General features: G+C 47.3%; 1 protein-coding gene across 1 annotated transcript in view; it reads left to right on the top strand.

Annotated features, from left to right (window-relative positions):
• OCA2 (OCA2 melanosomal transmembrane protein) overlaps positions 1-20,345 on the top strand; it is a 158,917-nt gene that overhangs the window by 82,775 nt on the left and 55,797 nt on the right. Inside the window, exons 16-18 of the mRNA XM_035115521.3 lie at positions 8,285-8,432; positions 9,525-9,582; positions 11,091-11,199. Coding sequence (XP_034971412.1) covers positions 8,285-8,432; positions 9,525-9,582; positions 11,091-11,199 — 315 coding nt within the window. The remainder of the gene's footprint in view (positions 1-8,284; positions 8,433-9,524; positions 9,583-11,090; positions 11,200-20,345) is intronic.

Here is a 20,345-nt window from a genome sequence, read left to right as displayed (position 1 = left end):
TAAGAAACGACATTCATTTAATTGGCAATGAGACACAAGGCTAAAATCCCAAGGCATTTACTTGGAAGCAAGTCCCCCTGGAAACAAAAGGAGGGTTGAACTCTTCCTCAAGCTTGCGTTATTTATTGAAAAACAGAAAAGAAATGAAAGGACACGCTGTTGTTTAAAAATAGCATAATCACCCATACAAAAATGGTATATTTAACTAGCCAAAATTCTGCTGCCCTTGAAGAAACAAGCATATTCAGGCTCAAATTAGACTTGTCATCTGTGGTACTCTGCCGACTACTATAGTCAGATTCAGCAGTTCTCGTAATTAGCAAGTGATCTTCTTTTTCCCCTATAATCAGCAACAAGCTACATCATGATGGGAGCCAATCAGTACCTGCTCAATAAAAGCAAATACTAAAGTACTAGTTCTATTAACACTTTCTTTAAAATGGGATGGGAGAGGTGATCAAAGAACATTTCATTAAAAGGGAGCTGGGGTAATTTGGCTTCAGAGAAGTAACAGAATGTCTGCAAGATGTTTTAATGTGTCTTTTCGATCTCTAATTGCTGTGGTTTTGCGATAACCTTCAATAGATTGTTTGAAGCAGCTGTTTCAATCAGCTTGGTGCCCTCTGATTACCAATCAAACAAGCACTGAATGTATATATTTATAAAGGACCAGTTTACTGTTCTCCACTGCTTTGATTTCCCTCCTTGTCATATCCTTTTGAGTACTGCGTGTTGCTATTCAGCTGCTTAAATTAGAAAGGATTCACAAGACTGATCTTTCCCACTGTAATGAGACTACTTGCACTCTGTAGGGATGTTCATATGTATTGCAGACTTTTCTTTTTTAATTAACTGTTAATGAAGGCTTTTCAAATTTTGACAGAGTACAGAATCATAGAATTGTAGAGTTGGAAGGGACACCAAGGGTCTTCTAGTACAACCCCCTGCAATGCAGGAAGCTCAACTAACGCATCAGATTGCCACCGAACCTCTGCTTAAAAACCTCCAAAGAAGGAGAGTCCACAATTTCCTAAGTCAGAGACCATTCCACTGTCACACAGCTCTTACTGTCAGAAGGTTCTTCCTGATGTTTAGTTGGAATCTCCTTTCTTGTAATTTGAAGCCATTGGTTCGATTCCTACCCTCCACAGCAAGAGAAAACAAGCTTCCACGTGACAGCCCTTGAGATATCTGAAGATAGCTATCAATATCTCCTCTCAGTCTCCTCTTTTCCAGGCTAAGCATATCCAGCTCCTTCAACCGTTCCTCATAAGGCTTGGTTTCCATACCCTTGATCATCTTGGTTACCCTCCTCTGCACACGTTCCAGCTTGTCAACATCCTTCTTAAATTGCGGTGCCCAGAATTGGACACAGTATTCCAAGTGTTGTCTGACCAAGGCAGAATGTTGTTGTTGTTTAGTCGTTTAGTCGTGTCCGACTCTTCGTGACCCCATGGACCATAGCACGCCAGGCACTCCTGTCTTGCACTGCCTGCCGCAGTTTGGTCAAACTCATGTTCGTAGCTTCGAGAACACTGTCCAACCATCTCGTCCTCTGTCGTCCCCTTCTCCTAAGGCAGAATAGAATGGTATAATTGCTTCCCTTGATCTGGGCACAAGGCCTCTGTTGATACAGCCTAGAATAGCATTTTTGTTTGTTTGTTGCTGCTGCAGCATCACATTGTTGACTCATGTTAACCTTGTGGCCTCTAAGACCCCCAGTACTCCATGGTTGTCGCTCCTTTGCAGAAAGTTGGCTATATTTCCACAGCTGCCTTTTCCCTCTTGTCCTAATCAAACAATTTCATTTATAGGGTTTGTACCCGGTAGGTCACCTGCATGCAGATGGTCACTGGTTCAATTCCTGGCATCTTCAGATAGGGCTGGAGACCCACCACCAGTCAATATAGACCAGGGTGGGGAACATCCTTTGGCCAGTGGGCCAAGATCCTTACCCCTGCTACTCCTTGTGCATGGAGAGGCCCACCTGTCAACCATCTGATGTAACAATGACACCAGGACTTCAAAGCACCACCCAAGACGTGCCAAGAGCCCTGAGCATTGCTTTGAAGTGTCGCTGATCAGCAGGGTTGAAATCACTACCTATCAGATTCAAGCCTGCTTTGTTCAGTAGATCTGATGCATAAATCAAGTTCCCCATGGGGAACGGCGATGCAATTCAGAATCGAATGAAACCAATACTTAACACAGCGCCAAAAATACAGTTTTAAGCAGAGAATAAGCATATATAGTAACCTAATGTGATATGCTCCCTCAAGAACTGAGTCTCAGACAGAGCGGTGGTGCTCCCACTTCATTAGATGTAGCAAAACAGCTAAAAGGGGAAGCGGGTTCTGCAGCAGTACGGTAGGAGGAGAGGGAGGTGGCGGCAGCAGCAGCAACCTGGCACCTTGTGCAATGCCAGGTCTTGTGCCAAACCTGATTCCGGTGCCAGGGATCAGTGTTTAAAGGGTGCTAGCATATACAGCCATACCTCATGTTGCGTCCACTGTGGGTTGCGTTTTTCCAGCTTACTGGAAGACCCAGAAGTGTTTACTTCCAGATTTCGCCACGTGAGCATGCGCAGAAGCATTCTGCATGCTTTGTGCATGTGCAGAAGCACTCTATTGCGCTTTCACACACGCGCAAAAGCACTGCTCGGTTGCGGACTTTTTGGGGTGCAAACAGCACCCTGGAATGGATCGGATCTGCAACCCAAGGTACCACTGTACTTAATATACATGCAGCATGTCTGGCTATAAATACAAATCAGGCACTGGGGTATTTTGGGAGTTGAAACAGGTGGAACTAAAAGAAACTAAAGGGAGCTCTAATATTTCAAAACAGACAAGTGATTGGTAGTGGTGGTGAGAAGGGGGCCATGTTACAAGTTTGTATTGGCCCCTGAGAGATGATGACTGGGCACTGTTTGTGCTGCAGAACATATGGCAACTCTGTTGAAATTAATGAGCTTCAAATAAATGCTCTGATTTCCCCACTGAACGTTCTTGTTTGCTCAGCTGAAGGCTGCAGCTTTGCAATCATCTCGAAATCTGAGGATCTGGCAGTACTGCAGTTCACAGTGTCTTTTAACCCCCCCCCTTCAGCTGCTTTAGTGAGCTGATAATGATGGGTACATCTCTTTTTCCTGTGATGTTTCCAAATTCCACCAGGGATACATAGCCGCCTTTTGGAGGAAAACCCCCCAACAACTTCTCTTTTGCAAGAGGACAACTGAGCATCTTTAGAGATCCTTCATATTTCATCCTAATTCTGTCATGGATGAAAAATAATTTGACAAGGTGGGGCATGGGGAAATTCACTGGATAATGAGAGGGAACTGGCTATACGGCAAGCCTGCACTGTGCATCTAGGTTCTCCCAGATTCTTCCAGTGATGTAGAAGCTGCCCCCTTCACCTGCAAAATCATCCTTCTCCTACCCCTGACAGCATAGTGGAGAGAGTGGAAATATAAGTTGCGAATCCATTCTTTGTGTTTCTGGTGTAAACTTCTGAAGGAGGAATTTTAGATGTAGAGAAAGGTAATACACATCAGCACGCCAGGAGAATGTCAACTTTCTTTCTTCAGACACTGTGTGACACTAATTCAGGGATGGGGAAGCTGTGCCCCTTCCAATGTCACTGGGTTCCGGCTCCCATTATCCCTGACCATTGGTCATGCTGGGCTGGGGTTGATGGGAGATGCAGTTCAAGATAGGCATCGGACAGGGACGCTGTGATTGTGTTCTGGATTGTAGATTCTGAAAAAAGAGTTGGACCAGAACAGTCTTTCCCAAAGTGGGCAACCCACCAGGGGGGCACTGGGATGATCCAGGGGGCAGTAGTAGCCTCGGATGCATTGAATAAAAATAAGGGGTGGTGGTGGAAGCATAAAGAAAGAAGAGAATAAATTTTTGAAAAATCATTTGTACATGCATGGGTGTAGCCAGGGAGGGGCAGCTGCCCCCCAATCAATAAAAACCAGTAAAAATACTTAGCTAACTGAGGTTCTGTCCCCCTAACAAAAATCCTGGTTACACCCATGTGTACATGTATCATCTGTTTAATGGCATTTACTGCCAGGCTGGGCACTATTGTGGGATGGCAACAACACCTCCCCTGGACCTGGCAGTCGTGCTGGAGGAAAGGGCTTTTTCTGGGCTTGAGTGAACCCCTTTTAGCTTCACCTAGGACTGGGAAGTGGATCGCAGCTTGTCCGCTTGGCCAATGACAGGTGAGCTGTGTTGCAGACTGATCTGGCAGCTTTTTAATCCCAGGACTTAGTCCACCTCCTTTATAATTTCAATTTCAAGGGTCTTCTTTACAACAACATCTTTCTTTACTACGTTGGAGGATGTAGTTAGAAATATAGATACATAAAAGAACGGAAGTTTGTCACTGCGTCTTTCTGTTTGTTTGCTTAAAGAAAATAGATTTCCAGGGGAGCTCTGATTCATTTCCCCCCCTGAAAAGTGGGTGGAAGGCCAAATGAGTTTGGGAACCTCTGGTCTAGAGGATCCCAGGTTCCTTCCAAGTCTTACCATCCTGATTCTGTTCAACACATATATCCCTGTATTTGTGTTTCCATTATAATTAATTTAATTAATGTTATTTATATCCCAAGGAAATGTCAATATTAACAAGGTATAGTTATGCTAAAAGCATTAAGTGAAATATCAATTTCTCAAGATATTACTGAAATGATTTTCAAACTCTCCTTCTGAGAGCAATTCCACACTTCATAATAGGCTATTGGCTATTGTGTATATCAAGTGCAGACAGCTGGTTGCATCAAGCATTCTTTACCTGACCCCCCCATCAGTTTTAATTGTGATTTTGTTTTTTTAAAGAAAGCAGGGTGAAAAATGTATATGTACTTCTGAAACAAGTATAATGAATTACGGAGAGATTTCTTTTTCTCTGGACAGTTGGCAAAGTGTAAGCCTATCCTTTAATGAAAAATGTTGGCTAACTTGATTTTGGAAATGTTGTTGACCTAGAAGCCTGACACTTTGAGTTACGGTGTCTTGGTAGGGAGTAAATGGAAATTGTTTTGATAGATTTCAAAGCTTGATGCAATTTTCTCAGCAACAAATTACATTGTCAGGACTTTAGTTGAGTGAAGAGCAGTAATTTGTGATTTTGAACTTGCTCTTCTGACGATGTAAAAGGACATTAAATATACAATACTATTGTGAATAGAAGTGATTGGTAGGTAAATAGGTGGTGAAGCAGTCTGCTTTTTCTTTTATCCACAGATATTTCCTGCCTGAGGTAAATATTCAGTGGTAATAGGGATTAGGTACATAATAGGCATACCTTCAAACATGAATGAACAATGTATATTGTATTACTGATACTATGTTGGAGTTTTATAAACCAAAGAAGGGAAAATTATATACACAGTGGAAACTCGGTTGTCGAATGTAATCCGTTTCAGAAGACCGTTCGACTTCTGAAACGTTCGACAACCGAGACGCAATTGCTGGTCAGCAATTGCAATGGAGAAATGTGCCTAGGAAGCCGTTCAACTTCTGAGGTGTGTTCAGAAACAGAAGCATTCACTTCCAGGTTGTTGGCTTTGACTTCCGAAGCGTTCGATACCTGAGGTTCCACTGTAGTGGATGGAGAACCTGCCAGATGTTGTCAAACTCCAGCTCCCATTATCCCTGACTATAGACCATGTTAGCTGAGGCAGTTGAGAGTTGGAGCCCCACAACATCCTCAGTCCTGAATGAAAGTGCTGCCCACAACTATATGGGAGACTATGGGGAAAGGCTGGCAGCAGTTACAATTCTTTATAATGCCCCCCCTTCCTTATTAGAAACATTTAATCCAAAAAAAGTCTAGAAATGTGACATATTGTATTTATGGGACAGCCTCTCCTGGTATGCCCCACAGAGGACCTTTAGGTCCATGAATAACCATAGTTTAGAGGTCCCAAGCCCTAAGGAAGTCAGACTATCCTCCACCAGGATCAGGGCCTTTTCAGTGATGCTCCGACCTGGTGGAATGCTCTGTCCCATGAGACTAGGGCCCTACAGGATTTAACCTCCTTCTGCCGGGCCTGTAAGACAGAGCTATTCTGGCTGACCTTTAATTTGAACTGAGCCTTTTATTTCCCTTCTCTCCCCCCCCCCACTTTTATTAAGATTACCCGGTCTGGGACCCCACAGCTAATTCTCCCCTGGCCTCCTCGCTGACCCAAGTAGGTCTAATTTAGCCAGCTGGCCCTGGTGACTATCTAATGTTTATCGGATGGATTTCCCCCAAATTGATTCTTGAATTTTATTGTTATTCATGCTTTTATACAATATTTTATGCTGCTTTTATGTTGTATTACAATTAAGTGTTTTAAATTTGTTGTTAGCCACCCTGAGCCCGAGTTTTTGAACCGGCAAGGGCGGGATATAAAGAAAAAAAAATATTATTATGGTTTCATGATAATGCTATTGGAGCGGTTATATGTGATCTTGCTTCCAAATGCTGTTTGTGCAGAAGTTTTGAAGTAGTCCCACAACTTCCTTCTGAAATCCTGTAGCTTAGCTTAGAATACTGGAATTGTACCCCAGAAGGCCCATGTCTATACATTGAAGGGGTGGGATTTTGAAACGGGTATTTCCTTTTCAGCAGGCAGATTTATATGGGAAGAGCTGCATGCGTGTGCTAAACCATTTTTATAGGTCAAAACCAGCGTCTTGAATTGTGCCGAACAGGAAACCAGCACTGCTTGCTTAGTAATAATGATTCAAGAGACAAGCTGAAGCTCCTTTTTTCAGCTAGTTGGTAATAATCCCATCATATTGGGGATTTTACATAAAAAAAAATCCATCCCTGTTTTAGAACATGTCTGAAAATTCTCTGCAATAGGTGGAGAACACATTGAAGGGCTTCATGCCAGACAAGTTAATATGACAAGGTGCTTTGAAGGCGGAAAGCTTGAAAAATCACTGGGAGAATATATGCAGACTGTTTATAAAAGACCTTATCTATCACAGCATCTAACATAAATAAATATAATTGGCCACATTTTTTATATATAAAAAGGGTCCATTTATGTACTATTGGATAGTTTTGCAGATTCTAACAGTGCAATACTATACATGTCTATCCAGAAGTTATTCTCACTTGAATAACTTGAATAACAGTGGGACTTGCTTTCAGCATCATAAAAGTCGTAGCTGAGGCATTTTTTAAATAAAAAAATACACACAACCCAAGTCTATTGCTTATATGCGACCTTATTATATTGACAATGGCATTATATTTGATTAACCAAGGATAGATCTGTGTTAGACTAAACTGCACATTAATCTTTTATACATTGGAATGATCAGGTGCTGGGAGAAAGACAAGGATTTAAATGTTGAATAAGATTTCGGAGTCTCAGTGCTCTTTTGGTAAAGTAATTACACAAGTTGACATAGCTAAGAATAATGGTTCCATGAATATTTAACCTATCTGAGATTAAGAATTAAGTATACCTATCAGCAAAATGCCTGTCAGAGCATATTAGTGCTGAAAACGCTCGAAACCATAGTTGAGCGCCGCCTCTTCCAGCTTCAAAAGTTTCCTAGATGTACATTTGAATTTCGGTACATGTGATCCCCAGTGTTTGGCAACTGAGTGCAGAACACCCTTATAAAATGGTTTATAGACATAGTGGGAAAGGACAGCCTGTATTTCTCCTATGTCTGAAAGGTGCTGCAAACCTCTAGGCAATCAACTACTCTGTACTGGATGAACTGGCCTCTGCCCTGCCGCTTGATATCTAACTCCAAAGCCTTGGTTGTGTAATATATTATTGACATATATTATTGATATAACCGTTTGCGTTCACACGGGGAAGTAAGAAGGCAAGACACAAGGGCTGGGTGAATTCAGCCACATTTTTAAAACTTAACATAAGGTCTTCGGAAGGGAACTTAGGTGTAGGATAGTAAATTGCACATAACAAACTGGGCGAGCTAACCCTATCAAGGGGAAGAGGCAATGTGTCACCTACAACTTCCTCTCAGACCCACCCTTTCAGGTGAGTAGGGAGGTCTTACTGCTTCACCCGGCCTCCTCTGCTAAGTGCAACTCTGGATCACACCCCTGATGTATAAATCTTTCAATGAACCGATGTTAGCCACTATACAATTTTGCTTTAGAAGCTTCACTTTTTGACCCAGGATACTGTTTTTGTGTGTGTGTGCGCGCGCGTGCCATCAGCTATTTTGGTGTGATTTAATATGTTGTGTCTTCACTTTCAGCTAAATAATTATATTCCCCCCCCCCACAGAGCTGAAACATGAAATCCACGTTTGGAGACTGACAGCACAGAGGATCAACCCTGCCAGCAGAGAAGAAACAGCTGTAAAGTGCCTCCTAATGCAAAAAGTTCTCACTCTGGAGATTTTGCTGAGGAAAATGCTGAAAACATTCCACAGGTAGGGCCCATGACACTTAATGCGACATTTTACAAAAGGTCACTGAGCTCATGGGAGGTCATGCTGTAAGGGGAAGAGAGTATAGAGAACCTCCCCCTCTCATCAGAAGCAGCTCCTCCCCAAGCAGCGATGGCAGCGAGGACGCTGAGGAGACCAGTCAGGAAATGGGGAGAGAGGGCCAGGGCTCTGGCAGCATGGGAGAGCCCCTGCTACACAGGAGGGAGGAAGAGAGAGGGGGGGAAAGGGGGGAGAAGGAAAACATGGAGCGTAGACCCTTTCCTCCAGTTCCGGAATTACGCAGGAGAAGGAGGGGAAGGAGGTTTGCTGTCCCAAGACTCTTATGTTGGAGGAAGTCACGGGGCGGTTCAGTGCCGGATTCTGCATCGGGATGAGCAGACATGCTTTTACACACCTGTCTCACTGTAAATAGACTGCACTTATAAAAACTGTTTAAAAACCGTTATGCGGAACGTCGTTACTCTAGAGTAGTCGCAAGAACCCCTGGACACATGCATAGCAACGTGGTTTAGACACTTGCATATAAGAAAAAGTAAGGCTTTTTCACGATCTCCCCTTCCTCTGTTTTCTCCTTTGCCAAAGATTAGATTGTAATTTCCCCGGGGAGGAGACCTGTCCCCTTGTACTTTGTGAAGTGCCATGCACATTGACGGCACTAAATACATAAAGTATCATTATTTAGTGATAATGGTGATGATGAAAATCATTACCATGCTTTGATTATTTTTTTTTAATTAGTTGCAAATTGGCAACATTACCACTTTTAAGCAAATCTCATTTCTGTTATGTTTTGCTTGTATAATTTAAGAATACACAGATTTTCGAAGACCAGGTTAAGTCTCCATTGAGGGCTCCCTCTCTCTCTTTGGAAGAAAACAGATGGAGTTAACAGACCCTGGAAACTTCACATTACAACTCCCTTTGTAACAAAATGATCTAGGGCTGAGCACTAATAAAGAGACTCAGATTAATTTTGATATGATTTTGCTAAGCATAAGTGGGTACAGAATTGCAACTGTAGTTCTACAAGAGCTCTCCCATCCATATGAATCTCCCTGTGGATTTTTATTTCAGACAAATCTCACAAGAAGATAAAAATTGGGAGACAAATATCCAGGAGCTCCAAAAAAAGGTACGGTAATGTATTGCTTTCATATCATTGCAAAACATTGCCCACTATATTCTATTACATTCATTTTACTGTAACACTGTGTGCCTTTCAGTGCACAAACTGCTCTGCAGTTCATAACTTCCAAACAACTGGTTTTATGTACTTTAGGTTGGACTTCATGTATGAAGCCAGATAGGAACATAAATCTTCTGTTTGAAAATCTACCATGATCCTCCGCTTTCAGGGTTTAGAAGTATCGCCATATAGAAATTAAAATGTGAACTTTTGACTTGTGCCTTACAGAAAAACCAAATGTCACAGAACAAAGATGACTTGGAACAGTACTTAAACTACCTTGGCTTGATAAAGGGTTCCTCCAGACTACCAGTATTTTCCTGGAGGGATGCAAGTGCATACCTAGGTTGATTGATGTGCCTGGGTGAAACAAATCCACTATAAAAAAAGGAAACTGACTTTTTATGGTTTGGAAAGTAATGCAAGAGGCAAACGCAGCCGGCTTATATCTACAAGTGATGGACTGGAGTGAAGACTTCGGCACTCTGGTCTGCTGCTCCAGCTCCACCCACCCACCTGCCCCTGATTGGGAAGTTCAGATATTTGGTTTAGGCCGGCTATCTTGCCATGCACAGCAGTTGACCAGGGATGGATATAATAGCTGGCCACGAGCATAGTCTTTCACCTGCCAGGGGGGACTAGGGAAAGCCCTGTGACAGGCCGCAACTGCCTGTCCAGGTAAGCGGTCATTGGCAGGAAAACTTACAAACACTTTGCAAGAAAATCAGGTTGGATGCTGATTGTTGTATAACCTCCCCACAAACTAATCAGAATAAATGTTCAATGAAGAGTGAACATCATACGGTATGTACGCAGCCAAAGTCTACACTGTACAGTGTTTAGGTGTAGGATAGCCATATGTGAGTTTGTGAGTTTCACACTGTTTCCTAGACAAGAAGTTGGAAACTGTAATGAGTGAAGTGATCTTGAGAATGGGATGAAATAGTAAGGGCTATAAAGAAACAGAAAAAGACTGATGCTAAGAACAGAGCCCGTTGGGGCACCCAATCCGAGCCTATCAAGGTATCAAGTATTTATGGTGGAAATTGCATTCCAGCCTCACTGCTCCCGTTATAAGAAGAAACAAATTTAATAAACACGTTTACTTCCAGGCCCTGTAACTGATAAGACATAAAGCTTCCTTTTATTTGTGTAACTAAGATGAAACTGCACCTTAGGGTCGCTGCATCTGCCTCCGTACTGTTCCTTAGACTGTAAACAGTATTGTTCTGAAAAACGTGTTAACATTTGTGGAAACAAGACACAGTTCCTTTCTAAATTTAAGATATTGTTTCACACCTCAGGCATTTCCTCTCTCATTTTAATGGATTCGACCGTATTGTTGCTAAAAACTGTATTTCAAATAATATATATTTAAAGCATGCTGATGCTGATATATCTGAAGGGTGCTTCTTCTTGTTGATATGGTTTCTGTATTTTCTCCTTTCCAACAGCACAGAATAACAGACAAGGTGCTTCTCATCAAATGCCTGACTGTTTTGGGAGTTGTTATCCTCATGTTCTTTCTCAATTCGTTTGTTCCAGGGATTCACCTGGATCTTGGTAAGCTCAGCTCCTCTTCTTTCATTGTTGGGGATAGAAAAAGCTGCATTTGAACATGGAGTGTGAAATATACTCGGAGTCAAGAGTGAATTTCATGCTCTTTATTCAGCTCATAGTCATCAAGGAGGAGAAGAGAAGACGAATGGCTCTTTTCCCAAAACCATCTGCTTATATACATTATTTACACAATGGGCCTTGCGTGATTGGCTACTTCAGGGCTACACCTGTGGGCCAATTATATTGTGGATTGACTTTTGCCTGCAGCCTGATTGGCTGCTCCTACAGGCCAATCAGGTAGCAGATTCACTTCTGCCAGCCGCCTGATTGGCTGCTCCAGCAGGCCAATCAGGTTGCGGATTCACTTCCACCTGGAGTTGGATTGGGTAGCTCCCGCTGAATCTGAATCCTATTGTTCTAGGATTCAGCTCAGTACATAACACCCCTCCCCTCTAAGTTCCAGTCCTGCCCGGGAAGTTGCATTCGTAGTCCCCAAGGTCTGCTGGCCGCCTCCGTGTGCGTTGTGGCCTGGGGTGTTCCTTGGTCAGGGGTTCTGGTTCTGGCTCGTGTTCCGAGGCTGCTGGCTGTGCCGGGGCTGTCTGGTCTGGCGCCACTGAACCACTAGGTTGTAGCTCTGGTTCCGGTGTCCTTCCAGCCTCGGGGTGCCCCTCTGTGCCTACTGCTTCTGCTTCCTCTGCCCACCCCTCTCGCTCTACAGGCCTCACTGCCCTGCTGTCCCCTTGGGACCCCTCTGTCCCGCTCTCCTCCCGGGTTCCTCCTGGGAATCGTCGCCGTATCTGGTCGCAGTGGCGGCGCCAACATTGCCCCCCTTCCGTTAGTACCTCGTACGACACGGGACCGGTCACCTTGGTGACTGTGGCGGGTACCCATGCTGGGCCTGCCCCAAAATTCTTTGCATACACTGGGTCCTGGGCCACAAATGTCCGGGGGTTCCTGCCTTTCCCCACCACTACCTCATCCTGAGCTCTGTCGGGGTGAAGTCGGTCCAGTCTAGTTGCAAGGCGCCGGCCCATTAGTAATTCAGCTGGGCTCCGGCCCGTCGTTGTGCTTGGGGTGCTGTGCTGTGCTAGAAGAAATGCGGCAAGGCGGTATTCCCAGTCCCCTTGTGTCATGCGGCGGAGGCTGTCCTTGGTGGTCCGCACCATGCGCTCCGCTTGGCCATTGGTGGCAGGGTGGAATGGTGCTGAGCGGATGTGGCGGATGGCGTTCTGCGCTGTGAAGGTCTGGAACTCCTCTGACGTGAATGCGGTTCCATTGTCCGAGACGAGGGTGTCAGGGAGCCCGTGGGTCGCAAACAGCTTACGTAGTACCCGGATGGCTGCCGCCGTAGAAGTGGATGGTACCAGTGCGACCTCCAGCCATTTGGTGTAGGAATCCACCACTATGAAGAATGTTTTTCCCTGGAAGGGGCCAGCGAAGTCCACGTGCAAGCGTGACCATGGATGTCGGGCGGACTCCCAGGGCTGGACTGGGGCCCTTGGGGGATCCGGGCGGGATTCTTGGCAGGTCTGGCAGTGTTGGACCCAGGCCTCTATCTCTCTGTCAATCCCCGGCCACCACACATAACTCCTGGCAAGGGCCTTCATCCTCACTACCCCTGGGTGTGTCTCGTGTAGGGCTGTGAGGACCCTTTTGCGGAGGGGCTGGGGAACAACAACCCTGCTTCCCCATAACAGGCACCCCTTGTGGGCCGACAGTTCATGTTTGCGGTTTGTGTAGCCAGCGAATTCTGGCCCGGGGCTGCTGCTGGGCCATCCTCGCCACACCCAGTCCAGGACCCGGGAGATGACCCTATCTTTTGTGGAATGGTGCGCAACTTCTTGTGCCTGAATGGGTCGGTCGGGAAGCAGCTCCAGGGTCATAACCTCTTGCGCAGGCGCTGGGTCGGGGCCTGTTTCTGGTAGTGGTAGCCTGCTGAGTGCGTCTGCGTGGCCCATCGCCTTCCCAGGGCGGTGGATTAGTGCATACTGGTAGCCGGCAAGGAAAATTGACCACCTGAGGACACGTGGAGACAACACTTGGGGGGTCTGCTTCTCGGGGGCAAACAGGCCAAGCAACGGCTTGTGGTCAGTCACTATGGTAAAGGGCCGCCCGTACAAGAAATCATGGAATTTTTTTACGCCCTTCACGATTGCCAGACCCTCCTTGTCAATCTGTGAGTAGTTTCGTTCGGCTGCAGCAAGCGTCTGGGAGAAGTATGCCACCGGCACCTCTCTTCCATCCGGGAGTTGGTGTCCCAGGACAGCGCCGATGCCATAGGGAGAGGCGTCGCATGCCAGCACCACTGGCAGCCTCTCGTCGAAGTGTGCCAAGACCGAGTTCGAGACGAGCAAGTCCTTGACTGCCTGGAATGCGGCCCTTTGTCGCTGGCCCCACACCCAAGGGGCCCTTTTATCTAGGAGTCTGTGTAGGGGCTCCGCTACCGCTGCCTTATGGGGAAGGAAGGCATGGTAAAAGTTCAATAGTCCCAAGAATGACTGAAGTTCGGGCTTGCTCTTGGGCGCTGGGGCCTCACAAATGGCCCGTACCTTGTCACCGGTTGGATGGACCCCTTCTGCATCCACCTTAAATCCCAGAAAGTCCACCTGCGGCACTCCCAGTAAACACTTTTCCCGCTTCACCTTGAGGCCCGCCGTCTGGAAACGGTGCAGGACGGAGCGGAGGCGGTCCTCAAATTCCTCTGGTGTGGGCCCGGCGATCAGTACATCATCGAAGAAGGGGGTGACGCCAGGAATCCCTTTAAGGAGAGAGTCCATTAGATTCTGGAATATGCCTGGTGCCACGCTAACGCCAAATTGCAGCCGCTTTACTCTGAATGCCCCTCTGTGCGTCACAATCGTCTGAGCCTCTGCTGTGGCTTCGTCCACAGGCAACTGTTGATACGCTTGGGCCAAGTCCAGTTTGCCAAAGATTTTTGACCCAGCCAGGGTGGCGAGGACATGGCTGACCACTGGCACTGGGTATGCATGGGCCGTGAGAGCCTTGTTTATGGTGCATTTGTAGTCTGCACAGATGCGGACCGAACCGTTAGGCTTGACGGGTGTGACAATTGGAGTTTCCCAGGGGGCGTTGGGCACCGGCTCCAGCACTCCTTGCTCCACGAGCCGGTCCAATTCCTCGTCTATGCGGGGTTTCAGGGCGAACGGGACCCGGCGGGCCTTGTGCCTGATGGGTCGTACAGCGGGGTCTAGCTGTAGGGCAATGGGGGGTCCTGTATATCGTCCCAATGCCCCATCGAAAACCCCTGGAAACTCTTTGCATATGGCGTCCACGTCCACTTGTAAGCTAGTGCGGTTCACCCCGGTAACGGCTAGCCCCAGAGGTCCAAACCATGCCAGTCCCAGTAAGCTAACGTAGGGGCCCTTAACTACCAGCAAGTCCAATTGTTGCTTTCGCCCTCAATATTGCACCCTGAAGGTCCCCACCCCCATTGTAGGGACCTTACCGTGTTTCCCCCTTTTTAAGACACCGTCTTATAACTTTTTTTCCTCAAAAAAAACCACGGTGTCTTATTTTCAGGGGATGTCTTAAGGCTTGGTGCTCTGTGCAATCACACATGACACTTTCTGGCACATGCAGATACAGATCAGCTGTAGCGCTGAAATCAGCTGTTCCTGGTTCAGGTGTAGCGCGCGCCCAGCGAAGTCAGCCCTGAGAAGGGAAAATGGCATTTAAAAATGCCATTTGAAGTGATTTTAGCCTGTCGCCCAGAACCGGCTGCCGCAGCGCGGAGCGCCCAGCAGCGCCCGGGGGGAGCGCCCAGCAACACGGACAGAGCGCTCAGCAGCACCAGGAGGAGCGTCCCACCGTGCCAGGCGGCGGGGTGGCAGGCCACCTTGGCATGGCGAGGAAGAGACGAGGCCGCTGGCTCGGGCGCTCCTGAGTCCTGACCCCAGCCGCTTCTACGCGGCAGCAGCAAAAGAGCCATGCGGCCACATGGAGAGGCTAGCGCCCGAGCGGGAGACGCGATCTCTGCAAAGCTCTGCACTCACTTCATCCGCCCGACGGGAAAGCGAAGTGGGGAAGAGAAAAAGAGAAAAAACCGAAGCGGCTCTTTTTCTCTTCCCCACTTCACTTTCCCGTCGGGCGGATGAAGTGAGTGCAGAGCTTTGCAGAGATCGCGTCTCCCGCTCGGCCACATGGAGAGGCGAGCGCCTGAGCGGGAGACGCGCTCTCTGCAAAGCTCTGCACTCACTTCATCCGCCCGACGGGAAAGCGAAGTGGGGAAGAGAAAAAGAGAAAAAACCGAAGCGGCTCTTTTTCTCTTCCCCACTTCACTTTCCCGTCGGGCGGATGAAGTGAGTGCAGAGCTTTGCAGAGATCGCGTCTCCCGCTCGGCCACATGGAGAGGCGAGCGCCTGAGCGGGAGACGCGCTCTCTGCAAAGCTCTGCACTCACTTCATCCACCCGACGGGAAAGCGAAGTGGGGAAGAGAAAAAGAGCCGCTTCGGTTTTTTCTCTTTTTCTCTTCCCCACTTCGCTTTCCCGTCGGGCGGATGAAGTGAGTGCAGAGCTTTGCAGAGAGCGCGTCTCCCGCTCGGGCGCTCGCCTCTCCATGTGGCCGCACGTCTCTTTTGCTGCTGCCGCGTAGAAGCGGCTGGGGTCAGGACTCAGGAGCGCCCGAGCCAGCGGCCTCGTCTCTTCCTCGCCATGCCAAGGAGGCCTGCCACCCCGCCGCCTGGCACGGTGGGACGCTCCTCCTGGTGCTGCTGAGCGCTCCGTCCGTGTTGCTGGGCGCTCCGCCCGGCGCTGCTGCGCGCTGCAGCAGCCGGTTCCAGGCGGCGGGGAGGCAAGCTGAAATCACTTCAAACGGCGTTTTTAAACGCCATTTTACCTCCTGGTTCCAGGCCCCCAGTTGGCAGGCATGGGGGTATGTCTTATTTTCAGGGTATGTCTTATATTTCTCAAATGCTTAAAATTGTTGCCCTGGCTTACTTTTTGACTACGTATTAAAAAAGGGGAAACACGGTACGTTTCTGGAAGTCCCGGAGGGTGAATGGGGCCGGCCTTAGTTTGGGACCCCCATTAGGGCACAGTTCCCTTAATGTTCGGGCCGAGATTATGGATAGAGTTGAACCCGTGTCCAGCTCCATGCGGCATGGGGCTCCCTCTATCTGTACCTCTATATAAATTTTCTCTGTGCTGGGATGGGGCAACTGGAATACCTGGTAGTCCGTGATCTCCGTCGAGTTGCCTTGGTGCATGGTGCCGTGTGACCTGGGGCTCCTGGGTCGGTCATCTGATGCTTGTCGACGGGTGAGTCGAGCCCGACACACCCGGGCGATGTGTCCCAATTTTCTGCACTGCCTGCACTCTGCGTTGCGGAAACGACAGGTCCTCCTCTCGTGGTTCTCCCCGCAGCTTGCACAGTTCCCTCCTTCTCGTCGAGGCTGCTGTGGTGTGTGTGCTGCTTGAGTGCGCCGCTGTACTCGGTGTACTTCCTCCCTGTCAGATTCGGATTCGTCGGTGAGGTCTTCGTGGTAGACCCTCGGTTGGGATGGCGGGGCCGGTCGTGCCTCTTGCGTTGACCTCTCGGCGGCTTCGGTTGCCAGGGCTTCCTCCAGAGCAATCTGGAACGTGAGGTCTTTTTTGGTGTAGAGGCATCGTTGCAACATCTCGTCCCTCAGGCCACCGACGAGGCGGTCACGAAGCATGTTCTCCAATTCTGAGAAGTTGCATAACCGGGCGGCTTGGCGGAGGGAGGTCACAAACCCAGTTATGGTTTCCCCCGGGGCTTGCCGCTTTGCGTAGAAGGCATTTCGGCAAGCTACCACCGAGGGCTGTGGTGAGAAGTGCTCCTTCAGCCGTTCCATTATTGTTTTGTAAGAGACGGTAGCGACATCTCTAGGTGCAAGGAGAGCCCGGGCGATTTCAAACGTCTCCTCTCCACAGACGCTGAAGAATGTCGCCCTCTTCATGGCATCGTTGGTGACTTCTTTCGCTTGCAGGAGGAAGTTGAAACGGGCGGCGTACCCTTCCCAGTCTCCTGATGCTGGTTTGAATGGCGAGAAGCTGCTGTCGGTTGCCATTCTGGGTTCCTTGGGTCCTGGAGCTGAAGCCTGGATGCACGGTGCGATGCAGCGGTGCAGCAGGTGGCGGTGCTGCGGTGCAGTGCGTGGTGGCGGTCAGCTCAGCAGGATCCCATCTTCGTCGCCAGTGAAATATACTCGGAGTCAAGAGTGAATTTCATGCTCTTTATTCAGCTCATAGTCATCAAGGAGGAGAAGAGAAGACGAATGGCTCTTTTCCCAAAACCATCTGCTTATATACATTATTTACACAATGGGCCTTGCGTGATTGGCTACTTCAGGGCTACACCTGTGGGCCAATTATATTGTGGATTGACTTTTGCCTGCAGCCTGATTGGCTGCTCCTACAGGCCAATCAGGTAGCAGATTCACTTCTGCCAGCCGCCTGATTGGCTGCTCCAGCAGGCCAATCAGGTTGCGGATTCACTTCCACCTGGAGTTGGATTGGGTAGCTCCCGCTGAATCTGAATCCTATTGTTCTAGGATTCAGCTCAGTACATAACAGTGTTTCATGCAGCTTTTTGCAGAGGTACTTAGACATCTTTACCATGCAGTCTAAAGGCCTGTACAGATATTTCAAATTTTTTTTTAACAATAATGGCATATTTGTAACTCTGCGCTCATGATGGCTTCCCTCCGGATACCTCCGCTTTTGTTGCTGGGAACTCAGAAAGTATACAATTGAAGACTGCTCATGAAATGCAAACCCCTTCCCAACAGTGCCATGTTGCTCCTTTAAAAGAGACCCCCCCCAAATGAGAGGGGCGTTGGGAAAATTAATAGAATCTGCAGTTCTATGAATGCTTAACCTGAATGTAAAGGTAAAGGGTAAAGGGGACCGACTCTGGGGTTGCGTGCTCATCTCGCATTATTGGCCAAGGGAGCCGGTGTATAGCTTCCAGGTCATGTGGCCAGCATGACAAAGCCTCTTCTGGCGAACCAGAGCAGCACACGGAAACGCCGTTTACCTTCCCGCTGTAGCGGTTCCTATTTATCTACTTGCACTTTGACGTGCTTTCGAACTGCTTGGTTGGCAGGAGCTGGGACCAAGCAACGGGAGCTCACCCCGTCGTGGGGATTCGAACTGCCGACCTTCTGATCAGCAAGCCCTAGGCTCAGTAGTTTAACCCACAGCGCCACCTGGGTCCCTGAATGAAAACCCCAGTACCTGAATGTAAACCCCAGTAATTAGTATGACTTCTACATTAACATGCAATAGCACTGGGTTTCAGGAATTTATATAGAATTTTAGAAGGTTTAAAGCGTTTCATGTACTAGATGCTTCATGGAAGATTGAGGAATGCATTGCCCAGTAACTTTCTGTCTTCTAAAAGTGGCAGGGGAGTGAAGACCCTAACCTTTCCCCATACGCTGCAGTGCCAACTCCAAGCTGCTATTAGCTGAAGTGTGGAAAACAAGCGGATTGAATAGTTGTCTGTATGTTTTCCTCTCTGTAGCTAATAGTAGCTTAGGGAGAAGGATTTGGATCAGGGCCATGGCACAGAATGAGTAGATGGGCTTAGACTCATCTCCCTATACAAGGGATCCAAGGGAGCTTCTGCCACTGCTTTTAGGAGAAGAACATTATATTGGGAGACACAAGTCTTTGGTCCGTTTTTCCTTGAAATCTTTCCAATGGAAAAGATTGTGGGCATCATGCCCCATGAAACAACACAGCCTATGTGTGAACTGATTATGATTATACAGCAGCATCCTAGGTAACAAAAGTATACGAAACTAATGGAAAACAAATATGCTGATATGCTGTCTAGCTGTGTATTCCTCTAATTCTGTGATCTATAGCAATAAGCACTTTGAGTAAAGACCTTCATTTAATACCAACTTTCTCCCCAGTGCCTTTGTTATCTTGCTTTTACATGGCTCAGACTGTTAAATTTTTTACTGCTTACAGGAACTGGGGGGATAATCAAACTTTGATCAATTATTTTCTTTTAGTGCAGCCAATACAACAAATCATTTGAATTTAAGAAGAAGTGGTTTAATGGCCTGAGAAGTACATGGGTGCCTGGGGAAACAGTGAAATGGAGGAGCCTGGAAAAGAATCATAATCTTGTTCAGGATTGGTGCCTTCCTCCAAAAGAAGTTCTGTGCACTTAGAAATACCTATGGGGTGGTTTTTTGTGTTTTTTTGTTCATGGGTGGGAAATCTCAGGCCAGGCAACAAATGTGGAGCTCAGGGCCTCTATATCTGGAACTCACCCTAGGCAACACCTCTCCCCAGGCCAGAGCCCTCCCTGGCCGACTGAAATGTGCCATTGAAGTCTAATAATACCTCATGCTTGTGCCTGGAAGGACTATAGAAGGTTTTTTTGTGTGAAAGTGTACTACCCTACTGTATAAAGGTAAAACATACATTTGTTGCTCCACCCAATTTGGTTTGTAGAACCTACCCACTGCTGCCACATGCCCCTTGGCAGATAGTCCAGAAGGAAATGTGATATTCAGGCTGAAGACGGTTCATTACCCCTGCTTTAACAGAATGGTCATTTTTGCTCTGTCAAGTAGGTAATCAAGCCTGTGAGAATGTTGTAGGCCTTTGAGTTGCCTCGCTCAATGCTCTTGTTAAACCACTGGGTGCTGTTGCACAAGGGTGAAACAGTCTAAGCATGTTCTGCAGTTTGATCTGTTAGAAAGGCCTATTTCTCACTATTTTGGCAGGTGCCCTGGACATTCTTAAACAAGCACAGCTGGTGGGGGACGACGACAAATACCCTAAGGTTCATGACATTCCTTTTTGAAATCCATACAGATTTCTGGTTTCTGCATGCTAAGTTGGGCTAATTCTGTTGCTGAATTTCACATTTCCTAGCTCGGAAATCTGAATCTCAGCTGTTTATAAATATGTTTGATTCAAATATAAAGCCAAATGTCACGGCCCTGAAATCCAAACCAGAGAAGAACCCAAATCCTCATTGATCTTGCCTGTTAGGTTGTCTCCTAAAATGGAGCTTTGTATTTTGAAAATGGAAGCCACTGATGTAAAGGTCACTATTGGGTAGGCTCATCATAGAAGTCTCATATAGTACTGATGGATGTTTACATAGTAGAGAACTGGATGGGAGGCTACAATAGCTTAGT

This window comes from Zootoca vivipara, chromosome 4, assembly GCF_965207765.1.
Source record: "Zootoca vivipara chromosome 4, rZooViv2.hap1.1, whole genome shotgun sequence".
Lineage (NCBI taxonomy): Eukaryota > Metazoa > Chordata > Lepidosauria > Squamata > Lacertidae > Zootoca > Zootoca vivipara.
This window is presented reverse-complemented; position numbering and strand designations above follow the sequence as displayed.